The following is a 20,043-nucleotide window of genomic DNA, read 5'->3' on the forward strand; positions in this document are numbered from 1 at the left end:
TATAATTACTGAATTGAAAAATCCTTAAAAAAACAGTAAGGTGTAAAAACAGTCCACACAAGAGACTGCTCTTTTATTTCATACTGTAATAAAAAAGTATGACTCCATTAGATCAGCATTTCCATATATTATATTACAGATGCAGATTTGAAAGTTTATTCTTTAAACAGCCTAATATTTTACAAGAACTGAATTACCTGGAACTCTCAAACATGTCCTTAAAACAGGACATCTGTGAATTACAACCTTAGGTCCTACATTAACATTATCCTTGAACCAGCAGCAAATGGGAAGGAAATGAACAGGGTAAAAAAAAGGTGATGGATCAAACATATCCAATAAATAAACAGAATTTCAGAGTCTTATATAATTATTGTTATCTGCCTCACCATGTCCCACTCTCAACAGGAGAGGGCAGATGAGAGCTAGACTGGTTATCTGTATTTGCTCAATTTTGAATGCACCGGGAGCAGCCAGGAATGTGCTGTACCCATTGGTGGGTAGCAGTTCTCCATGGATGTAGCTAATGATCCTGGATCCATGTTCAGATGGTCATTGAAAAGTCGAAGAAAATAATTCTGTTGACCAAAGAAATATGGAGGGGAAAAGAAAATAAGTTCGGTGTCAGAGGTCACCACCATTCCTTCCTGAGACACAGATGGGAAGAATGGCGAGGGGGGGAAATGGGGGTGAAACGGCAGCTGTTCTGAGGGGAAACTGTCAGAGGGATTTTAGCAGTCCTGTGCCAGATCCTCAAAAGTCTTCCACTGTCTCAATCTCGCCCATGTTCAACCTTTCAGACGAGGCATTCACAGAGAAACCTGCCAAGACAAAAGACAGGACAAATGACACACAAAAAAATTTACAAAAATTTAGATCACAGCTCCGAGCTGGCTAAGCAATCATCTGCAGACATCATAAAATGTCTTATCTGCTCTGTAAGCTTATTTAAATGCCAATAATTTCAGAGCCATTACCAAAAGCTGAAAACCAAGACAAACTGACTGTGAGCTGGTGATTATATGAATCTTCCAATACAGATGTATACTATAATAATATTATAATAATTATAGAAGCCCATTACTAGGTCATACTCACCTAAAAGGCTGGGATCGGCTCGTACCATCTTCTGCTTTTTCTTCTTCTTTCCCGAAGTCACAGTCTCAAAGCGTTGTTGCTGGAAGCTGGAGTGGTTGGACTGAAAGATGGCCTGTGGTACTGTTTGGGTCACTCCCCATACAGAATCCTTGAAGGGCAGAGAAAGAACACGGCATGAGTCACTTTAAAATGGAGATACTGGCACAGCTGGCAGCACGGCAGGCACCCAAATGAATGTATGCATGTACTCACCTGCTGCAACTGGCCCTGATGTGGCTTCTGTTGGTTGGCATTCTGTTTGGCACGACGCTCCAGGAACTGCTTGGCAAAGTCCTTGGCCTGGGGTGTGTCACCGAGGTAGGCTTTGACATAGTCATGCACTTCATAGTGTGAGTCAACCTCTTTCAAGAACGAGGCGAATGTCGGAACTGCAAAGAGAGAGAGGTGGAGAAAGAGAGGGGACACACACATAATAAATGTGGACGTCCTGCTATGGCTACTAGGTATGAGTATACCAGGTATGAGCCGGATCTGCAAATACAAACAGAGCATGGGAGACTGATATGCCACTCACCATCCAGGTTGTTGGCAGTGTTGAGTGTGTGTAGTGTCTGTTCACACCACTGCATGAAGCCATCCTGACTCTTGCTGGCTCCCTGGAATAGTTTCAGCAATTTCTCCTCCTCTTCCACCTTTTTATTGGCTCGTCCACCTGCTGTGTTGCTGCTAGGCCATGTACAGAAAATAATAAACACAAATGAACTGCAATTATAAAAAGGTGGAAATGGCTGAGGTTGTGGAGGAACAATTTATTCAAGTTTATCAGTCCCTCTCACAGACGGTCTTGTATGTATTCAACTGATACCGAACGTATGTAAATGAAGGACTTGTATCTTCCACTACAGACCTGACGTGATAAATGGAAAACGCTCTGCTACAAAACATGCACTGGCTTCCTTCAACTCCTCTGGTATTTATGATCATATGAGTGTCCAGGTAAATATTTCAGAAACTAAAAGGCACTGAGATACTGGCATTTTAAAGTGACCCAGCTTGAGAAATATACCTGAGGTTTGCGTTGCCCTTGTTTTTCTGACTGTTGGCCTTGCGTGCTGGCGGCTGAGCAGCCTCTTTCACAGCCTCGTCCCAAAAACCCATATTTGAATTTTGGGTGTCGCCCCATATGCTGGTTGAATCGGAGCCCCAGTGTGAACCGGTGCTGCTAACACCCCACACCGAGCTGCTGAGCGTAGTCTGGAGAGACAGGAAGCAAATGTTCAAGCAAACATCCTCCAACACTATGTTATTAAAATGCCATGATAATCATGCATAAAAAGTATTTTAATGAAAATAAAATGCTGCAGTACATCTACATCAGAGAATAGGTGAGAAAAAGAATTCTAGTTAGTAAAAGAGGAAAAACATTAATGTTTATCACACATAATCTGAACTATATCTGATGAAACACTTTCACTTTCTAAAAATCCACACACAAAAACAACTCACAGTTCGGTTCTGCATCCTGTTCTGCTGAGCGGGGCTCTGTAGCTGCTGTTCTTTCCTCTGCTTCATCTGCTGTGCCTCCTCCCGCTGGATCTCTAGGAGCGACTTGGTGGCTGCTGGCTGCTTGGCCACACTGCCCCAGCCTGGGAGCTTGGCCTGAGCCTGCAGCTGCTGCTGTTGCTGCTGGGCCTTCAGAAGTTCCTGCTGCTGCCGTCGATGCTGTGGGAGCACAACAAAGAATCAATTAACACCCAGGCCAAATATACAGAGATCCAGGGAGAGCAGCAGGGGGGCAAAAGACAATATGAGCCCGTTAAACTTGGAGCATTAATTTGATGTCAAATTAATGTGCCTCCACACACTTGCCCCTTCTCACACTTTTGCAAAGGAAAGTGAAAGCTAAATGAACAGACCTACCATGGCACTTAAGATAAAACAAAATTACCTGCTCATTGTTCTCTTTACACATGCACTGAAACAATAACCCAAAAACCTACCATGGGATATCTTTACTGTCTAACCCAAAGTGTGCAGAAGCAAGAAGACTCTCGTAATGACACGAGGAAGCTCTTACCTCCTCACGTGCCAGTCGCTCTCGTTTCTCCTCCAGCTTCTGGATCTCAGAAAGTGACAAAGCATTCTGGGATTGGCACATATCTGCTGAAGAAACTGACTGCTGACCCCACTTAGAAGTTGAGGGGAGCTGAAAGAGAATAAATGGAAGATCATCATCTCGCTGCCCTGTGCCATTCCTGCTCTAGATCAGCAAAAATCCCCAGACAGAAACACCCCCGTCTACCAAGATGGATTTGAGTGCGGCAATCCAGTATGCACGTGTGCAGAACAATATCAAGCAAAGTACAGCCATTCCACAACTGCAGTCCTGCACTTTAATGGACTAGTCCTTCACTAAATTTTCTAGTTGCCTTGTCTAAAATTGTACTCATGTCTTATCTGCCACTTACCCCTTTTCCACTGCTCTGGTTTCTGTGCCGGTTCCCAATTTTGGAGCCAGTGCCGCGCTTTTCCACAAAACAAGCCTCATACCGGCCCCTCAACTTTGCTGGTCTAGTAGCGAGAACGCTAGTTTTAGTGGGTTTGAGCTGTCACATATTATCATGGGGCTCCCGCTAGTCTAGTGTAAATGCACCAGCACCAGTCTAGTGGTTTCAGTCTACCTTTCATGGCTGCGAACTGCTAACCAACGGTGACTGGTTAAATACTTATGGAATTAAAAAATATGTTCACTCATCTGTGCACTCTTGAATGAACAGCAATGCAACATTAAACAAGTCTCACTTTCATCTGGGCCAGCTGTTGCTGCTGCTGTTGCTGCTGTAGCCTGCGCAAGGCCTCCTGCTGTTGCTGTCGCTGCTTCTGGAGCTCCTGTTGCCTCTGCACCTCCTGGTCACGCCTCCTTTGTTCCTCTTGTTGACGCACCAATGCTGCTGCTGCTGCGGCGGCCTCCTCCTCCTCAAGACGCTTCTCCTCCTCTCGCTTCCGAAGGGCCTCCAGCTCTTCCTGTTTTTGCCTTTCTTCCTGTTTCTTTCGCTCCTCCTCCTGGATTTATTGCAATAAACATGGATTACTACTATTAGACTATTAGAGAAATTAAGTCATTCTGGTGCTAAGAGAACAATTAAACATTGCAGGTACAATTGCTTGTCTACATGTTGCACTGCCCGTGTCCATTGTTTGCACAGTTTGTCTGTGTTGCACATATGCACTTAATGTCAGTATGTAACTTTGTTATTTTAAAATGTTACGTGTAGCACCACGTTCCAGAGAAACGTTTCGTTTCACAATGTACTGTCTAACACGTATGTAGCTGAAATGACAATTCTCAACTTCAACAATTTTGGCTGGAAAACAATTTTAAAAAGTCCCACTGCTGTACTTGTTTTGCTACTCAGAATTTGTTGCTGAGTAATATTACTTGCTTTCCCCAGACTAAAACCAGTGTATACAGTGTAAATATGACAGCAGAGAGCTGTTGCCTACCTGTTTCCGCAGGAACTCCTCCCTTTGCCTCTTCTCAGCCTCTTCTCTTCTCTTTTCCTCCATCCTCCGGTGGGCTTCCTCCTGGGCCAGTCTCTCCTCCTCCTCCTCCTTATGCCGGCGCTGCACCTCTTCCTGCTCCTTTTGCCTCCTCAGAGCCTCCTCCTAACAACAGTATCGGTACCAATGTGCACAAAACAAATTACATTCTGTATTTGTTTTTCCATATTACGATCCCTGTGTGTACTTCCAGTTTAAAGATTGACATCATAATTTTTCAGAGAGGGCAACCTCCATGCACTGTTAAGTGAAACAAAAGCACCATAGAAATAACAGCAGACATGATTATCTATTTTTCAAAAGAAGTGTGAAGGTAAAGCTTTGTAATAAAAGTGTCGGTGTAGCTCCATATACTAACCTGTTTCCTGCGGGCAAGCTCCTCCTCCTCAAGGCGTTTGCGCTGCTCTTCTTCCTGTTGTGCCCGCAGTGCCTCCTCGAGCCTCTTCCTTTCCTCCTCTTCCCGTTTTGCCCGACATTCAGCCTCGCGGCGCTCCATTTCAAGCTACAGAACACAGAGATATATAAAAAACCAATACATGGTGATATTTTCTGGTTCGTGTAGCCCTGTCACATAGTTTTCTTATTTGTAGCATCCTATCAAAAGAAGAGCTTGATTTTGCTGGTCATTTGCAAACATTGAGAGTATAAAATGAATCAGAACTTGAAGGTAAATTGTGCTTTTGATTTCATCAGCACTGCTATTGATATTTTTCCCTATGAAACAATAAAATGAAACACTGAAAGAAAGTATCAGTTTCACTGCCATTCACAAGCTATAACCACAACCAGGAGAGCCTGACATCACCAGGTGATAGTAATGTTCTTCAAAAAATAAAAATAAAAGACCTGATACATATTTACTTTGGTTATCAAATATGGCCTGCAGGTTACGACAGTGCATGTGATATAGTATGTTGATTTAATAAACCATTGTTTGCCTATTTGGATACAAATTCTTGAGCAGTGTCAACCTGTGCCCTTCCCCTCTACATATTGCACACTGATGAGAGTGCAGAGGTGGAGATTCAGGGGGAGAGAGAGAAGTTAAATTTTTCAGATGAAGCATGCTGCACAGTCTTAGATAACAGAGGTCTTGAAAATGTACAGTTTATATTAGCATATTGCCCTATAGAGGGAATGTGATTCAGATGTCCTGAAGGTAGTATTCCACACCTTCAAAGCATTGGCCTTCTCCAGGTGCTGGATCTGCTCGATAGTTTGAGCTGGAGCAACTGAGTCGATGGGCAGGTCCCACACACTGCTTCCTTCCCATGCAGCTGAAATGGACACATACACACCTCATTTGTAGCTCCCACATCAGGTTATCTACACAGCTTACGCACAAACTTTAAAAGCTAAAACCACTCTGAAACACACTTCCTCTTAAGTTAAAACAACAGGACTGGTTCACCCACAACCGCTTAGACAACCATGATGAAACGGCTGAGTGATGGAAGAAAACATGCTTTTACAGCACAAGTAGGGCAGTGGTCACGCTAGCTGACTCAACTAAGGAGCACGTTCTTCACAAGTCAAGTGCATTAGAGTAAAACGGAAGCATGACACATACTGCTTGGGACTGAAGGTGGCATGTTTGGTGTGCACGAGGCCTGAGAAGATGAATTTGGCATTTCCCACACAGAACCTGAGTCTGGAACTGACATAGACCGGGTAACGGGTGGCAATAGAGCGTCAGAGGATCTGTAAAAGAAATGCTGGGTGAATTCAGACTGTTTATTGATAAACAACAACAAAATGGCATAATGTCTCACCTCAATTTCAGAGCCTGGTGGAGAAGCAAATTGAGCTGCTGCTGCTGTTGTTGAGGGGTGGAACTCAGAGTTGCAGCCTTCTGCTGCGCCAGAGCTTGTGCCTGTACATACTGCTGCCTATGGAAACCACACAGAGCAGTTTTAGGTGCCTGTTTGATGTAATTTCTCACGCCACGATCCACAATCACTCACTGTCATTACAGACTGATTCTTAGTGACCATTTCAGCATCCTATTCAGAATGGTGTTTTGGACAATTTTGACATCAGTTCTCAGTGGTACATTATATTAAAAAAACATTTGACTTCCTGTCATTCAAGGCTTCACTGCTGGGTTCTCCACTATGTGTACTGAATGAACACAGACTGTGTGTTCACAGACATGGCACTTTGATTGTCATTTTGTATGATCTGTGGTCTGAGGCCAAAGCTCAAACAATGTGCTCAAACCCAAATAATATAGCGATATTTGCCTGTTCATGGCCAACAGTATAGTATAATTATGCAATTAATCCTACCTGAGCAAGTACTGATACTGCAACTGCTGTATTTGGTAGATATTAAGGGCAGTAAGTTCCTGTTGCCTTTTTATCCTCTCCTGATCAACATCACCCTTAACATAAAAGAGAGAATGAGAATTGACGAGGAGCATGAACGTCGGGGCAAAACTGAAAAGTGGATCATTACAGGCATCATAATCTATGATTATCTACTCTCCAGTCATTTTACCAAAATGGGGGGTGGTGCAGGGCCTGGGGCAAAGGGAACTCTTCCCCAGATTTTAATGATTTCTCCAAGGGGCTGGAAAACCTCGTCACAACCCCTCTTGACCAGGAGTGTCATGGTGAAGTACCCAGCCTGAAACCAGTCAGTCATCTCTTGGTTGCTGAAAGGTCCTGAAGATCAAGACATTTAATTGCAAAGCAATAAGTATTATTTTCACTCTGCATTTGTGGTCAATGCTTAAATCACAAAATAAATTTTTTGGCTGCCTGCACTTGCACGCACCAGCTCAGAAACAGATTCCTCAATCAAGACAATCTGAATCAAGATAAGTGCTTGATTGTTAATTTGTTAAATAAGTTAATTTGATAACATCCATATAATTAGAGGCACTAATAATGTAACACGCGATGATTTCTCACCCTGAATTTCTCCCTGTGGGTCTTTGTAGAACCATTTGAGTGCAGCTTCATGTGTGATTGGTAGGGCGGCTGAGGGACGCTCTGTGCCCTTTGCTGATATTCGGTCATCGTCTACTACTCCATCCTGAAGGTATGCCACCATCTTCTCAGCTTCCTGAACCATGCAAATACATTTAACAAAACAAGACTAATCAGCTTATTTTGCAAATATACACCAGTTGACATAAATGAGTTGGGAGACAGCTTGACAACTGCAACCTACCTGCTCAAAGTGTTTTAGTCCCTCATCTTCATCCACATCATTTGGTAAAGCACTTGGCCTGTTGATTGGTGCCCTAATGCCCGCAAAGTGAACGGCAGTGGGGACTGATATGGGGACATCCAAGGGTTTGGGCTGCAGTGACTGCACAGCAGGTGATGGGACAGGAATGTCTGCAGACATCAGAATAAACAGCAGAAAATCTTGTAACAAAAAAGGTCACTCGACAAACTGAAAGCTATCAAAGCATTACGATCCCACAGAATAAACTGGAAATCAATTAAGATTCTGCCATCGAATAATGACAAATGAATTACATTCACACAAGAGGCATGAACCATACCTGTGATAGAAGAAGTGGCATGTGGGAGTGAAATGCCCTCTACTATGCTGCTGACTGTGGGGGTGTGGAGGGGAGCTTTACAGGGCTCAGATCTGACATCTGGGGGTCTTTCTGTCAGACTATCACCGCCCTCAGTATGCTCTGAGTGAGAATGGGATTGGGGTACAGAAATGGTTGGCTCAGGTGGGGTGTGAGGCACTGCTTGGGGGGCAGATGGGACAGCTTCCTCTTCGAATGTGTCTAAAAATTACAGTCATAATTAATTACAGGAACAATATTAATTCAATTATTAATACATACAAATACTACTGATGTAGATGTAATACGACTGATGTGCTCACCCTCCGATCTCTCTGATTCCTTCTTGGCCTCAGCATCTGTCTCTTTGGTCTCCTCTGTTTCACTCTCATCCTTCTCTGAATGCTCCTCACACTCCTCCAGTGGCCGGAAGTCCAGCTCCACTTCCTCGAGAATTGGCTCCTTAGGGACCTTCTGTACAAAGAAATGTGTAAGTACAATATTTTTTGTGAACAGTAGTACAGAATAACTACGCCTTTCCCCACTACATGTGACGTGTCATTTTAAGCCAAAGCCACAGAATGACACACAACTTTTCCCTGCTGCTGCTACTACTGCCCCATCTCTATCTCCAATGAGCACCACACATGAGCGGGAAAACACCCGCAATCACAAATGTTTTAGTTCTACACTACTGTGTAATACTTTTAAACCGGCCCGCATGAACAGATTCATGAAAATAGCTCACCTTTAGTGAATGAAATGCCCCAGATGAGTCAAACATTCCCGTCTCCTCCTCAGCGTCCTCGAGACACCACTCAGGGAGTGTGTCCCTCTCATCTTCAAGACTGCCACTGCCAGAGCGGGGCCGCCGGTAACCTCGCTCTTCATCCCCTCGTGCATCAAATGGGAAGCGACGCCGCTGCTCTGGGTGTTCCCGCCACCCAGCTGATCGTGGCCCATCTGAAAGGAAAAAGGCAAATAGTTCAATGTAGAGGAATTTTATAAAAATTCATAAAATTTAAGGTTTTTAGTCAGTGTAATAAATAGACGGCAAACTACTTTTCAGCTGTCTGTCTACGTAACTGAACAATTAATTGAATTTTAATCACGCTTTTGGCTGCCATGATTAAATTAAGATGATTGTCTGCGATATTAACATTTGAATAGTGGGCTCTTCTGCACATCAAACAAAGCACTTTCTCTACCAATAGTCAGCCAACCACCAGAGGGTGAACGAAAGCATAGCCTGTATGAGCAGTCAACAATTGGCTCGGGCCATGAATTCAACCATGACGGACTTTGTGCCGCGTGTGTTCATGTTACAGACCAGAGCATCTGTCTTCCTTCCCCACCCCATAGGAAAAGAACAGCTTCTGTCCTGACATCTGGATATATTGCAGTTCATTGTCTATAGCTCTTGATAAATATACAGTATATATACAAAATCCCTCTGTATATTATTATCTTTTCTAAAGAATCAGGTAAATGGATGTTCATTTTTCATATAAAATATAATAAAATAACGTATTTTCATAATGACCCGACCAGTCATCTCTTAAGCCATAAAATGTTGACATGATGTTTTTGTAGTCAAAAATCTGTTCCTGTTCCTTGTAGCATGTGCCTTTTCTGCATAAGATTTTTCTTTCTTGTTTGCACTTTATCATTGCAATTGTTTTTAACTTTTTGTTAGCCATTTGTCTTGGGTAAATTTAGTTTTATTATTTATGAGTTATTTTTATTTTTAAGTTTCATTTTGAACTGACGCTCATTTACTTGTTGGTTACAATATTGATAAAAAAAATGATCGTCACCATCATTTTGGCCATAATTGTGCAGCCCTAATAATAAGACAAAACCACCTGCTGCCACACTTGTAATGTATAATGAAAACACACACACACACACACACAGGTAGCCTACAATCATAGCAGATTATGACTGTCTACAAATACCATTGACAAAAACATACTACCAAACAAACCAATCTTCTCTTAAATGCTTAAAATTGTTACTACAATTGCTTGTGGCCTGTGGAAGGTATAATGGCCACTGGCCAACAAGATTGTTAATGACTTCCCTCAATAGAACAGAAAGAAAAAAACTGGAGATGAAAAGCAGCGCTTTTTATAAGCACTCAAAAAAACTGAAATTGTGTCACAGGTTATTGAAAAGACAAAAGACAAGTATTTACAGGACATTTACAACAGTTAACGCGTCTTCATCTGCACATATAACTGATGTCAAAAAGAACAAAACTATGTCATTTTTTGTGGCACCTGGGTAGTTCAGTGTTCAAAATGAACACCATGGCAAAGTCGAAGCAATTTTGTGGCATGCTGCTTGTTATATTCTGTTCAGTATGCATCTAGCCCCATTGGCTTGATCCATGACTAAATGTATGTTACAAACAGGAATAGCGAATGCAAAATGGGGCCTATTAAAAACGAAAGTAAACTACTAAAGAAAGAATGATACTAATCTCCCTCTATCAATATCATACTCTTCTTGATACTCTTGCACTTTCAGTCTTAAAATAATCAGCTCCATAGCTGCATAAAGTGAATATGAATTATTTTAATAACAGTGCACCAGAGTGATTGAAATCCACTATAAACTACCCAGTACCAGACTTCATTTTTTTGGGCATATTTGGATGGAGAGATCAGGCATATCACCTGGACTGGGAGGACACCACCGGTCACCATCTCGTCTAGACCCTGCCAGACGCCAGCCCCCATCATCATCTTCTCCATTCTGCTCCTCGCGTGAAGTACGCCAATTCTCACTCTCTGATCGCGTGAAGTCATGTTTCCGCACCAGGCCTGTTCCACCATCTTCATAATTGGCCCGTACTACAGAAGTGAGGGGGGGGGGGGGGGGGGGGGGGGGGGGGTAACTTCCAAGTTTAGAACATGATTTAAATGCACATAACTGGTTTGTTTTAGGGAAAACCGAAACAAAAGTACAAACATGCATGGTTACCAGGGGAGACTCCGAACAACAAAGAGTGTGACTTACTGTGGTTGAGCTGGAAGTGGGCTGGAGCTACATCTGACAAAGACACAAAAAATGCTTGGATCAGGTCTAGTGCCAAACAGAACAAAGGTTCAACTGGTATGTATATCCAAAAACGTTAATTATCTTCTCAAAAAAGGGAAGGGCACATATAAGTGTACTGTTTCCATACCTGGATCTTTCCGACCTGGCTTTTCAAACCTTCTGTCACCCCTTGATTTAAAAAAATAAAAACAATAATAAACTAATTTAATGCACTGAACATGACAAAAATAAAACTAATAAGATGTAAGTCAGAATTCTACTTCTTTACTCTAACTCTCATTCAAAGAACTACTTTAAATTGAGAGAGCTGAGAATTTTGGAGTTGCGAGTTAGAAGTACCCTGTCAGAAGTACTATGTCTTACAATTGTTAGGTTTTTCAAAGTGTAGTACTTTTGTTCCTATGACACCTAAACTACAGTCACTGTTCCAACAGCACAGGTGTGCAAAGAGCAATTAACACGGACAGTTCAATACGTTACTGACCTTGTGGGGTAACTTAATGTTTAACGCTACCGTACGTCTTGAGGTAACAGATGGAATCCAGAAAAGGGATTAAAATACCTCTCCTCCCAGCTCTGAGAACGGTGCATCTCGCGCCCGCCACGACCAAAGCCTCCTTCTACATCATCAAAGCTTCTTGGGTAAAATCCTCCATCCCCTCTGCCTCGACCTTTATCAACAGAAACACATTTACATCATGCAAGAACACACTAGGGTTGCAGAATTGACCTTATTTTCAATGAATTTCCTTCATAAATCCTCAAAAGGCTTCTTACCTCGGCCCCTTGAAGAACTTCTACCTCTTGCTGTTATTGCCACAGGACCCCCTCCTCTTCCTGTCAGTCGAAGCACAGCAGCACTATTTACAGGCATAGAGAAATTTCTCTGTGGGAATAAAGCAAACAGGCATTTTAAATAGCAAATAATCAATTGAAATACATTAAAATAGTTATTTTTCAAAGTACTGAACACATTTGTGAAGGGAAGCGAACACTATAGAGCAAAACAAGAACTCAATCTTACAGATAGAAGTGACCACCTCTGCTTTAGAATAACTTCATAACTTCAAACAGAGTTGTTTACGTAGGATGCCACCATACGGGACACCAAAAAAAATAAAAAATAATCCTGTTGCTGAGCTATCAATCCTGGCTCTCAGACAATTACAGAACTACTCTGCCTCTCACAGCTGTGTCATGCAAAACCACAGACAAATCCTGTGTGAATTTCTGCATATGATTAATTTCCAATGTGTATAAATAAGCAAGCACAAAGGACTCAAAATGCATGACCATTACATTGGAGAGGCAAGTAAAAACTCACCTGCTCTTCTTCTGTAAAGGGTACAAGTGCCAGTGGTGGAAGGGGATCCTCTTGTAAAATTGACAAAAACTCCCTATCATGTAGATCTACAGGAATCTGACAAGGAAAGAATTTGATCAATGAACAGAAATGCACAAAAAAACGACCACAAAAATTTGTAAGGGAATGCACTAGTGCTCTTTAGCATTGTACCTTATTTTCCTTTACATAAAGTGCTAGCATTTCTTCTCGTCCATATCGATAGTCTGCAAGTTTGTACTTTGGCAAAGCAGGTGAAAGGGGTGGAGAGGCAATAGTGCTGGTGCTGATACCACCGCTGCCGCCACCACCACCACCAGACAAAGCCCGGAGCCTGGAGAAAATAAAATGGCAGCACACTGTAGTAAAATGAAATTCATTTAAATTAAGATAAATTCTGCAGAATGTCAAAAATACCATTCTGGTCCAAAGTTCAGGGTCTGGGTTTCTGCCATTTTTGTAAATAATCTAGCAGGGGAAAAAAAAAAAAAACAAAGTGTCAGAAACTAACTAACTTTACCCATAATATGCACAACTATGTTATTGACCATTTTAATTCATGTTTCAAAGCTCAAATGGACTGGGCTTGGAAAGATTTCAACAAAGCTGGTTTATAGATTATGCAATTAAACAAATAACAGTTATAAAGTCAAAAGGCAGCAGCAGATGATGTCTGAAGATGTACAATTTTTTTTATTTAGGAGCATCACATGAGCCCATTTAAAATTTTCAGGTATAATAAACAACTCTGGACAAGGACCTGATAAGATAATACCATTGAATCAGTATTAATATCAGTTTGGTTAATGTACACTGAGGCAGTTTACACACCAACACAGTGTTTAAAGGGTCTGTATGGTTTAAAGAACCGCTATACATTACAACATCTATGGAAGACCGCTGGGTTTAGTCTAGCACCCGATGCAGACGACAGGTAAAATTTCAACGGCCTTCTGACTGACGCGGTGACATAACGAACCAGGGCACTGCAGCACTCCTCTGCATGCTGTGCACAGGCAGACATCTCTGGCATGCAAGCTGATTTAGGGACACCATCGCAGATGGTCAGCCCCATTAAATATCACCACAGACTGCACCAGCGGGGCTATTTTTAGACTCCCCCGAATTAGGGAGTCCCCCGGCAGCGGGATTGAAGAGGGGGTACCCCTGGCCTTAAAGTAGCTGCACCAGCATGGGACAGAGGAAAGCATTCATGTATTCATTAAAGTGACTAATAAATATATATATATCGGTATGTAACACCACGACATTACAGCAGCAAAGGTGTAGGCGAACTGCAATGACTATGTCACATTCCCAAGAAATGACTAAAATACACGCACAACTGGTTTGTTTTGACCTTATTCAGAAGTGGATCTTGAAATCGAGAAAATCGAGTTCAGACAACGTTCCCAAACAAACGTGAAACGTGGCGTTTAACAACAGTAACGTCACCAGTTAGCTTGTAATACTACTAACAAACAAAAACTAACAAACTAACAAACAAACATGTACGTGGAATCGACGTCGTGGCGAAGTTTTCTACTCTCGCGAAACCTCGATGAATCTGCAAAAGAATGGGAATGACTGTCCGTATTCCACTCGCGTCCGTACGGTGACCATAAAAAAAAAAAATCAATCGAGACCTGATCCAAGTTTACCAAACGATCTAAAGTTTATCGGGCCCGTGGCTCAATCTGGTTAACATCACGTTTGAACGTTGCGTTTAATATAACTATCAAATATAACTTGCGGTACAACGAGAAAAAAAAAGAGACTAATCTGGCGACCTTCCGCGACAGCAGCGTCCACGACTCCCCCTGTCGCCACGCCGGCTTGATTAGCTACGTGGTAACTTTTTTAGCCTGCCCGCATATGCCAAAGCGATCTAGAAAGTCACGTCCGCCCGCTCCGCTGCTCTCGGTCGCCCGGACTCCGTCCACAGATGTTAGTCCGGCTGCCCGCTCTCCCCGAAGACACAACACCGGGGTTCTGACCGAAAGCTCCGGTTCGACGCGCTCCGCCTGGCCGCGGTCCGCTAGCCGCGAGCTCGCCCGGCGTCCGCGAACAACCAAATTCGAGTTCCAAACACGCGCGAAGTCCCCAAAGTCGCAATCGGGGACAGCGCTGCCGAGTTCGCGTGGGGTGTCACGGCTTTAGACTGGCATTCAGCTGGCGTCTTACCGACCCCCACATCGGGCTAGCGGCGAGACGCTAGCAGCTAGCGGGCGACGACGCGTGCTGCCTTCTCGGGGCTTTTAAACTCCCCCCAACCGAGGTGAACTTTCCAGCCCTAACGTCGGCGCCGCGAGTTCAGCGGAGTAACATCCGCGCCCGAAAGAACGGTGCGGTGAAGTATAAACGACTGGACTCGGTTCACAACTTTTTTCTTTTTAATTTAACGACACACGACTCACACACACTGGGTGATTAAAACCAGTCAATGAGGCCGAAAAAAACGTCACGTCAATGAAGCAATGACGTTGTGGCAAGTGCAATGTATGAAGGAGACCCGGGAGAAAGTTAATCCTTAACCCCGAGCCACCAGCGCGGCCTGCACAGCCTCCGCGCCGGCGGCCGGGTTTCCCGGCGCTCTCGGCCGCGGCTGCCTCCACCCACTGCGGATGCCGCGCGTACTAGAGCCCGGCGCCTCAAGGCCGAGCGGCCATGCGGGTGTCAGGCGCCGGGTCGACCGCCGTGCGCCGCGACGGCGGGACCCGCGCCAAACGGAGCCTACGCTCCCGCGACTCGTTTTGGAGCCGAGCCGTCGGCCACAGCCTGGCTGTCTTACCTCCGCCTAAACTGACAGCGCAGGGTTTGTATGCGAGTTGAGCCTGTCTCCGCTTCCACAAGATGGCTGAAAACGTGTCACATGACAACACGTATCCTGACAAGTGCCCGGATGAAGGGGAAATCTGATATGCTGACTGCAGATTTTCGCCGCTGCACCGTCCTCCCTCGCCAGATGTGAGCTGTTCGTGTTCACAAATAATCTGCATTCGTCACAGAGGAAAGATATACAACAAATTTGAAATGCCACGGAGGGGAAAAAAAAAAGGTCCATGTGAGAGACAATGCAAGCGGCCTGACACCTGCTGGGTGTGAAGCATGAGGAAGCAGACATTATACAGTATTTAACATGTCGATAATGCATGTCACAAAGATTCTTCATCAGCAAAAGCGACCACATAGCGCGGAAATAGTCAGTGACCGTAAGAAGCGTCGTAGCTATGCTACAGAAATGAGTGATCAACATGCCGAGTACGGTATAAGTGCTTCGCGTCCAGCGGTTCTGAGATTATTTCATTTTTTCCCGACCTTCTCGCCTAATTTTTTTTTCTACCACTTTTCAAGCTAAATATATTTTTTTCTACTACGTGACCCCTAGGGGGCTCCGTCAAATGCAACTAACAGTAACAAGAAAAAAATTAATTGACAACATTTATTAAATTATGCAATACTGCATCGAACAACAACAAGCAACGACATCGCGTTTCACCATCAGAAGATGTTGAGAACGTAGCAGTCGTGTTGCAGGCTTGTCTGCTCCATAGTCTTTGCTATGGCAGTGTTGTAACCTGTACTTATTTTAACACAGTTACAGCTGTTACATTCACTAAAAAACTTCCAAAATGATGTGACTGAAATGTGACAATGATTAACATAGATTTAAACCCATGGATAGGAGAACATGGAGAACTAGCATGTCTTAAAATAAAATTATATGGCTGCTAACGTGTAATAGGTAGTAAAGGTCATTAAAATATGGGAAGGCCACTGTAAAAAACAAAGCTTATTTACTAAATTACCCATTTGTTTCAATTAAACATCACAATTAGAACTTTATTTAATTAAAAACGAATATATTGTCAATTCATTTGTGATGAAAAATAGTTTTTCCATTTATATCATTCTTTAAAAAGTAGACGTTTGAAAGTGATACCACACATCTCACTCAAATCACATGCGTACAGTGAATCGTTCAGGCTCAACCCACAAGTGAAACCCACAGAAAAGGTAACAAATCAGTACACACTGGCTCATGTCACGCAACCTGATCGTATTCAAGCAATGACAAATAATCATTAAACTGTCTCATGTAATGGAATGCATTTAGTATAACATCATGCACTGTGTCTTGATATTTAATATTCATTTATGTTGCTTACACCATTCAAGACATGCATATTAACATCAGAACATGTTAAGCTTTGAAAAAATGGTGCCAGTCAGAAAAAGAAAAAAAAAAAAGCCAGACTTCCTTTAAACAAGGAAGTGGTCAAATATTCTATTTAAGCAGAACAGATCTCAATGAATTTGCCACCTTCTGAACAATCCTCAGGGTAAGAGCATGAACACATCTCATCTTCTGCTTGAATTGTACATTTTACTGTATTATGTATTGAATTACACAGCTGAATTTAGAAGTGAGTACAGGCAAATGAGGAAAACAGAAGTATTAAAACACAAATGAGAAACCTTGTTCATAGTTTACTAGACAACTTCAATTTCAGTACAAAATTTTCCAGTGTCTATGAAATATAACATGAGAAGTAACATTTAACATCTAAATTATACAGAGCATTTACAGTTTTTAATAAGACCGTGAGGGTTGTTTTTATACAACTCTTGAGGTTATACACAGCGGTTAAGAAACCTGACTGTGGTGACTTGTCAGCACGCCATGCCACTTTGTATGTTCATTTTTTGAACATTTCTTAATTTCTTTTACTTGGGTTTGTTTTACAACTAATGACATGCATGTGGGATTCTGTTTAAGGTGATTCTTCATTCCTGCCAAATTGCTGTACAAAACCATGATTATGGAAATCTAAATGACAGAATGCTAAATGTTCATTTGAACCCTAACAAAGGTAAATACCGTGAATTTTTTGTTTTGCTGTGCACTTCCCTACTGGTAATCTTTATTATAAAAAGGGGGAATTTTATTGTGAAAAACAAAGACGCAGACCTACTTTCATTATCTGAGAAAAGACACTGCTCTTTGTTGCTCTGATGCAATCACATTACTTAGCATTTGGTTTTGCTATCATGCAGCTTGTGTGGCTAATCAGTGCAATGATTCAGTTTAATATGCCTAAATCATTCATTTTAATTATTGTGTTAGATCCATGTGTGCGCACTTGCTCATTATTGCAACATTTTTCTTTGCAGTGGCACAATGAGGAATAATTGTTCATTTGAGAACGTGGACAATCTTATGCAGTCTTTAGAGCTGGTTATATATCTGCCCACCTTTGTATTTGGACTGGTGTTGAATGCTCTGGCGCTGGTCTTTTTCTGTGTACGTCTCCGGAAATGGACGGAATCCACCATATACATTACCAACTTGGCATTAATGGACCTCCTCCTGCTTCTTTTGCTGCCATTCAAGATGCATGCCACAAATCACCGGTGGCAGGCTGAGATGCATCGGTTATGCTCATTTTTAGAGAGCATGTACTTTGTGGGAATGTATGGCAGCATCTTCACAATCACCTGCATTGCAGTGGACCGCTACATTGCTATTCAATATCCATTTCGGGCCAATCAATTGCGGTCTCCAAAGACTACCCTGGTCACCTGCTCAGTTATCTGGGGTGTGGTCATAAGTGCCACAATACCAGTCCACAGCTTCCGAGAAGACAAAGACACAGACTTTCATTGTTTCCATGGCTTTTCCAAAAATGGTTGGAACCCATTCTTAATAGGTGCCTTGGAGATATTTGGTTTTATCATCCCCGCCTTAGTAATAATTTTTTGCTCGCTCAAAAGCATCCATACACTGAGACAGTCCGAAAGAAACAGCACAATGAATCGTATCTGCAAAAGGATCATCTACAGCAGCTTGTTTGCCTTCATTGTGCCTTTCACCCCCTGCCACATAGGCATTTTCCTGCAGTTTCTAGTGCGCCAAAGCGTCATTACTGACTGTTACGTACAAAACAGAATTGCCTTATTCGTGCAAGTGGCCATGTGCCTGGCCAACATCACCTGCTGCCTCGACGCTATCTGCTTCTACTTCATTGTCAGTGAGGTCAGTTCTTCCAATGAAACATTCAGGCGGTCAATCAGTCAGAGGAGGACTCTCAGCACATCAGAAGTTTAACAAAAAATTATACATCTGTGCAAATTTTAGCAACTTTGACAGACGAAACTGTGCACATTCTTCCTCTGCTTTGCACGTAGTTAGTCGTTTCTTAAAATATGCTCATCACACGTTTCCTAATCTTTGCTGAAAAGAAGCGTTTTCAAGCTACACTTGAATGTGTCATCACTTCTTCCATCCGAAAGCCCTGACATTGCATAGGTAAGTGGCATACAGTGAGATGGCTTCCATCCTTCTGTAAACGACTGTGAATTCTATCTAAATCAGTTCTTCCCAGCTGGTAAACTCCTGTCATTCATTAGTCATTGGAGGAATTTTGGAATTGATTAAGAGTTTTGTTTATTTGCTAAAGCATTTTATAGTATCCAGTGTCAGCAATGCTACTTTACAGCATTTTTTAATGGATTGGATATGGATATGGATTAAAGGATTAAATTAATCAAGACAACAGTATAGTTTATTTAAAGTTGTTTTATGTACTGAAGGTTTGGACATGTATTCATTCATTGAAACTATAGTGAAAAAATTGCTTTTGTGGCACAACAGGTCCGCCATATTCACTACAAGTTAAAGGTTTGGATTCACATACTCATTCATGTAATTAACAAAAAAACAGTGGGTTTGAAGGTGTGAATTTGTGGTTCATAGCGAGTGTGTGACCCACCAGGCTACTACCACCATTTAACCAGTTAGACAATGAGACAATAATTTTCAGCCTGTCCTGTAGGCTAATGCTGAAGACTCATGAACATGAGTGAATGATAAAATGATACTTCAAAGTAATACTTATGTAGCTTTCTCCTGCTACATAAAATCTTAAAAATTACCTCCATATTAGTCTCAATAACCACAACAGACTAGGTGCGTCCAAACATTAACTGGTAGTGTGCATCCCTCAAAAAGTAAATTCAGACATGAGGAGGCACAGCAGATGCAATCTGAAGTAAGTACATGGCATCAGGTGATACATTCATATGAGAAAGTTTGTTCTGGGTTTTGTTACAGGGTGCCCTTAAGACACTCATAAATCATATAATTGCATAATCTAGTGCTGTAAATCATTGGTTGAGTGCTTCTGTCTGTCCCAAGGATAGGAGGTAAATAACAAAGCTGTTAACGCTTTTGGTAAACTGTTGGTTGACAATTTTTTGGCTAAAATGTTATTTTAAAGCTATTTTAAGGTTTGTATTCTATATTTACTTGTTTTTATGAACACCATAATAATCTTGTGTGCCTCAAACTGTCACATGTATGTGCTTTTTGTGTACATTCATTGTTTTTTTTATGGTTATGAAATATATGTTTTATTTAGATTATACAATATTGTTTGTA

At 42.2% G+C, this 20,043-nt stretch overlaps 2 protein-coding genes across 5 annotated transcripts; one reads left to right on the plus strand and one right to left on the minus strand.

The window, feature by feature from the left end:
• Positions 1-36: 36 nt before the first annotated feature.
• gigyf2 (GRB10 interacting GYF protein 2) lies at positions 37-15,484 on the minus strand. 4 transcript variants are annotated; one of them, XM_028977874.1, is made up of 29 exons: positions 15,394-15,484; positions 13,020-13,070; positions 12,777-12,936; positions 12,585-12,680; positions 12,038-12,146; positions 11,823-11,931; positions 11,388-11,428; positions 11,219-11,251; positions 10,876-11,052; positions 8,943-9,157; positions 8,518-8,668; positions 8,177-8,416; positions 7,837-8,006; positions 7,575-7,728; positions 7,159-7,325; positions 6,948-7,042; positions 6,432-6,548; positions 6,230-6,360; positions 5,833-5,936; positions 5,018-5,161; positions 4,603-4,764; positions 3,901-4,161; positions 3,176-3,304; positions 2,605-2,820; positions 2,165-2,352; positions 1,673-1,824; positions 1,351-1,526; positions 1,099-1,246; positions 37-821 (listed from the first exon to the last, which is right to left on the minus strand). In XM_028977874.1, the coding sequence occupies exons 2-29, from the start codon at positions 13,055-13,057 to the stop codon at positions 754-756; spliced, it is 3,951 nt and encodes a 1,316-aa protein (XP_028833707.1). In that variant the 5' UTR covers positions 13,058-13,070; positions 15,394-15,484; the 3' UTR covers positions 37-753. The 4 variants fall into 4 exon arrangements, with proteins under 4 accessions (XP_028833707.1, XP_028833706.1, XP_028833705.1 ...); XM_028977873.1 differs by lacking the exon at positions 15,394-15,484 and adding an exon at positions 14,791-14,809 and having other exon boundaries at positions 8,518-8,665; XM_028977872.1 differs by lacking the exon at positions 15,394-15,484 and adding an exon at positions 14,791-14,809 and having other exon boundaries at positions 1,673-1,821.
• A 1,417-nt stretch (positions 15,485-16,901) lies between these two features.
• LOC114788529 (G-protein coupled receptor 55) lies at positions 16,902-19,940 on the plus strand. Its single transcript, XM_028977183.1, has 3 exons — positions 16,902-16,945; positions 17,383-17,476; positions 17,778-19,940. Exon 3 carries the CDS (start codon positions 17,785-17,787, stop codon positions 18,709-18,711), a length of 927 nt encoding a protein of 308 aa, XP_028833016.1. The 5' UTR covers positions 16,902-16,945; positions 17,383-17,476; positions 17,778-17,784; the 3' UTR covers positions 18,712-19,940.
• The last annotated feature ends 103 nt before the right edge of the window (positions 19,941-20,043 follow it).

The sequence above is a fragment of the Denticeps clupeoides genome, chromosome 4 (genome assembly GCF_900700375.1).
Source record: "Denticeps clupeoides chromosome 4, fDenClu1.1, whole genome shotgun sequence".
In the NCBI taxonomy this organism is placed as follows: Eukaryota; Metazoa; Chordata; class Actinopteri; order Clupeiformes; family Denticipitidae; genus Denticeps; species Denticeps clupeoides.

Bases quoted from the DNA above. Each gene is read 5' to 3' on its own strand.
- gigyf2 (XM_028977871.1), bottom strand. The intron at 12,681-12,776 runs GTACAATGCTAA...TTTCCTTGTCAG, and splicing joins TTTATGTAAAGGAAAATAAG to ATTCCTGTAGATCTACATGA. The intron at 2,353-2,604 runs GTGAGTTGTTTT...CTGTCTCTCCAG, and splicing joins ACAGGATGCAGAACCGAACT to ACTACGCTCAGCAGCTCGGT.
- LOC114788529 (XM_028977183.1), top strand. From the start codon at position 17,785: ATGAGGAATAATTGTTCATTTGAGAACGTGGACAATCTTATGCAGTCT.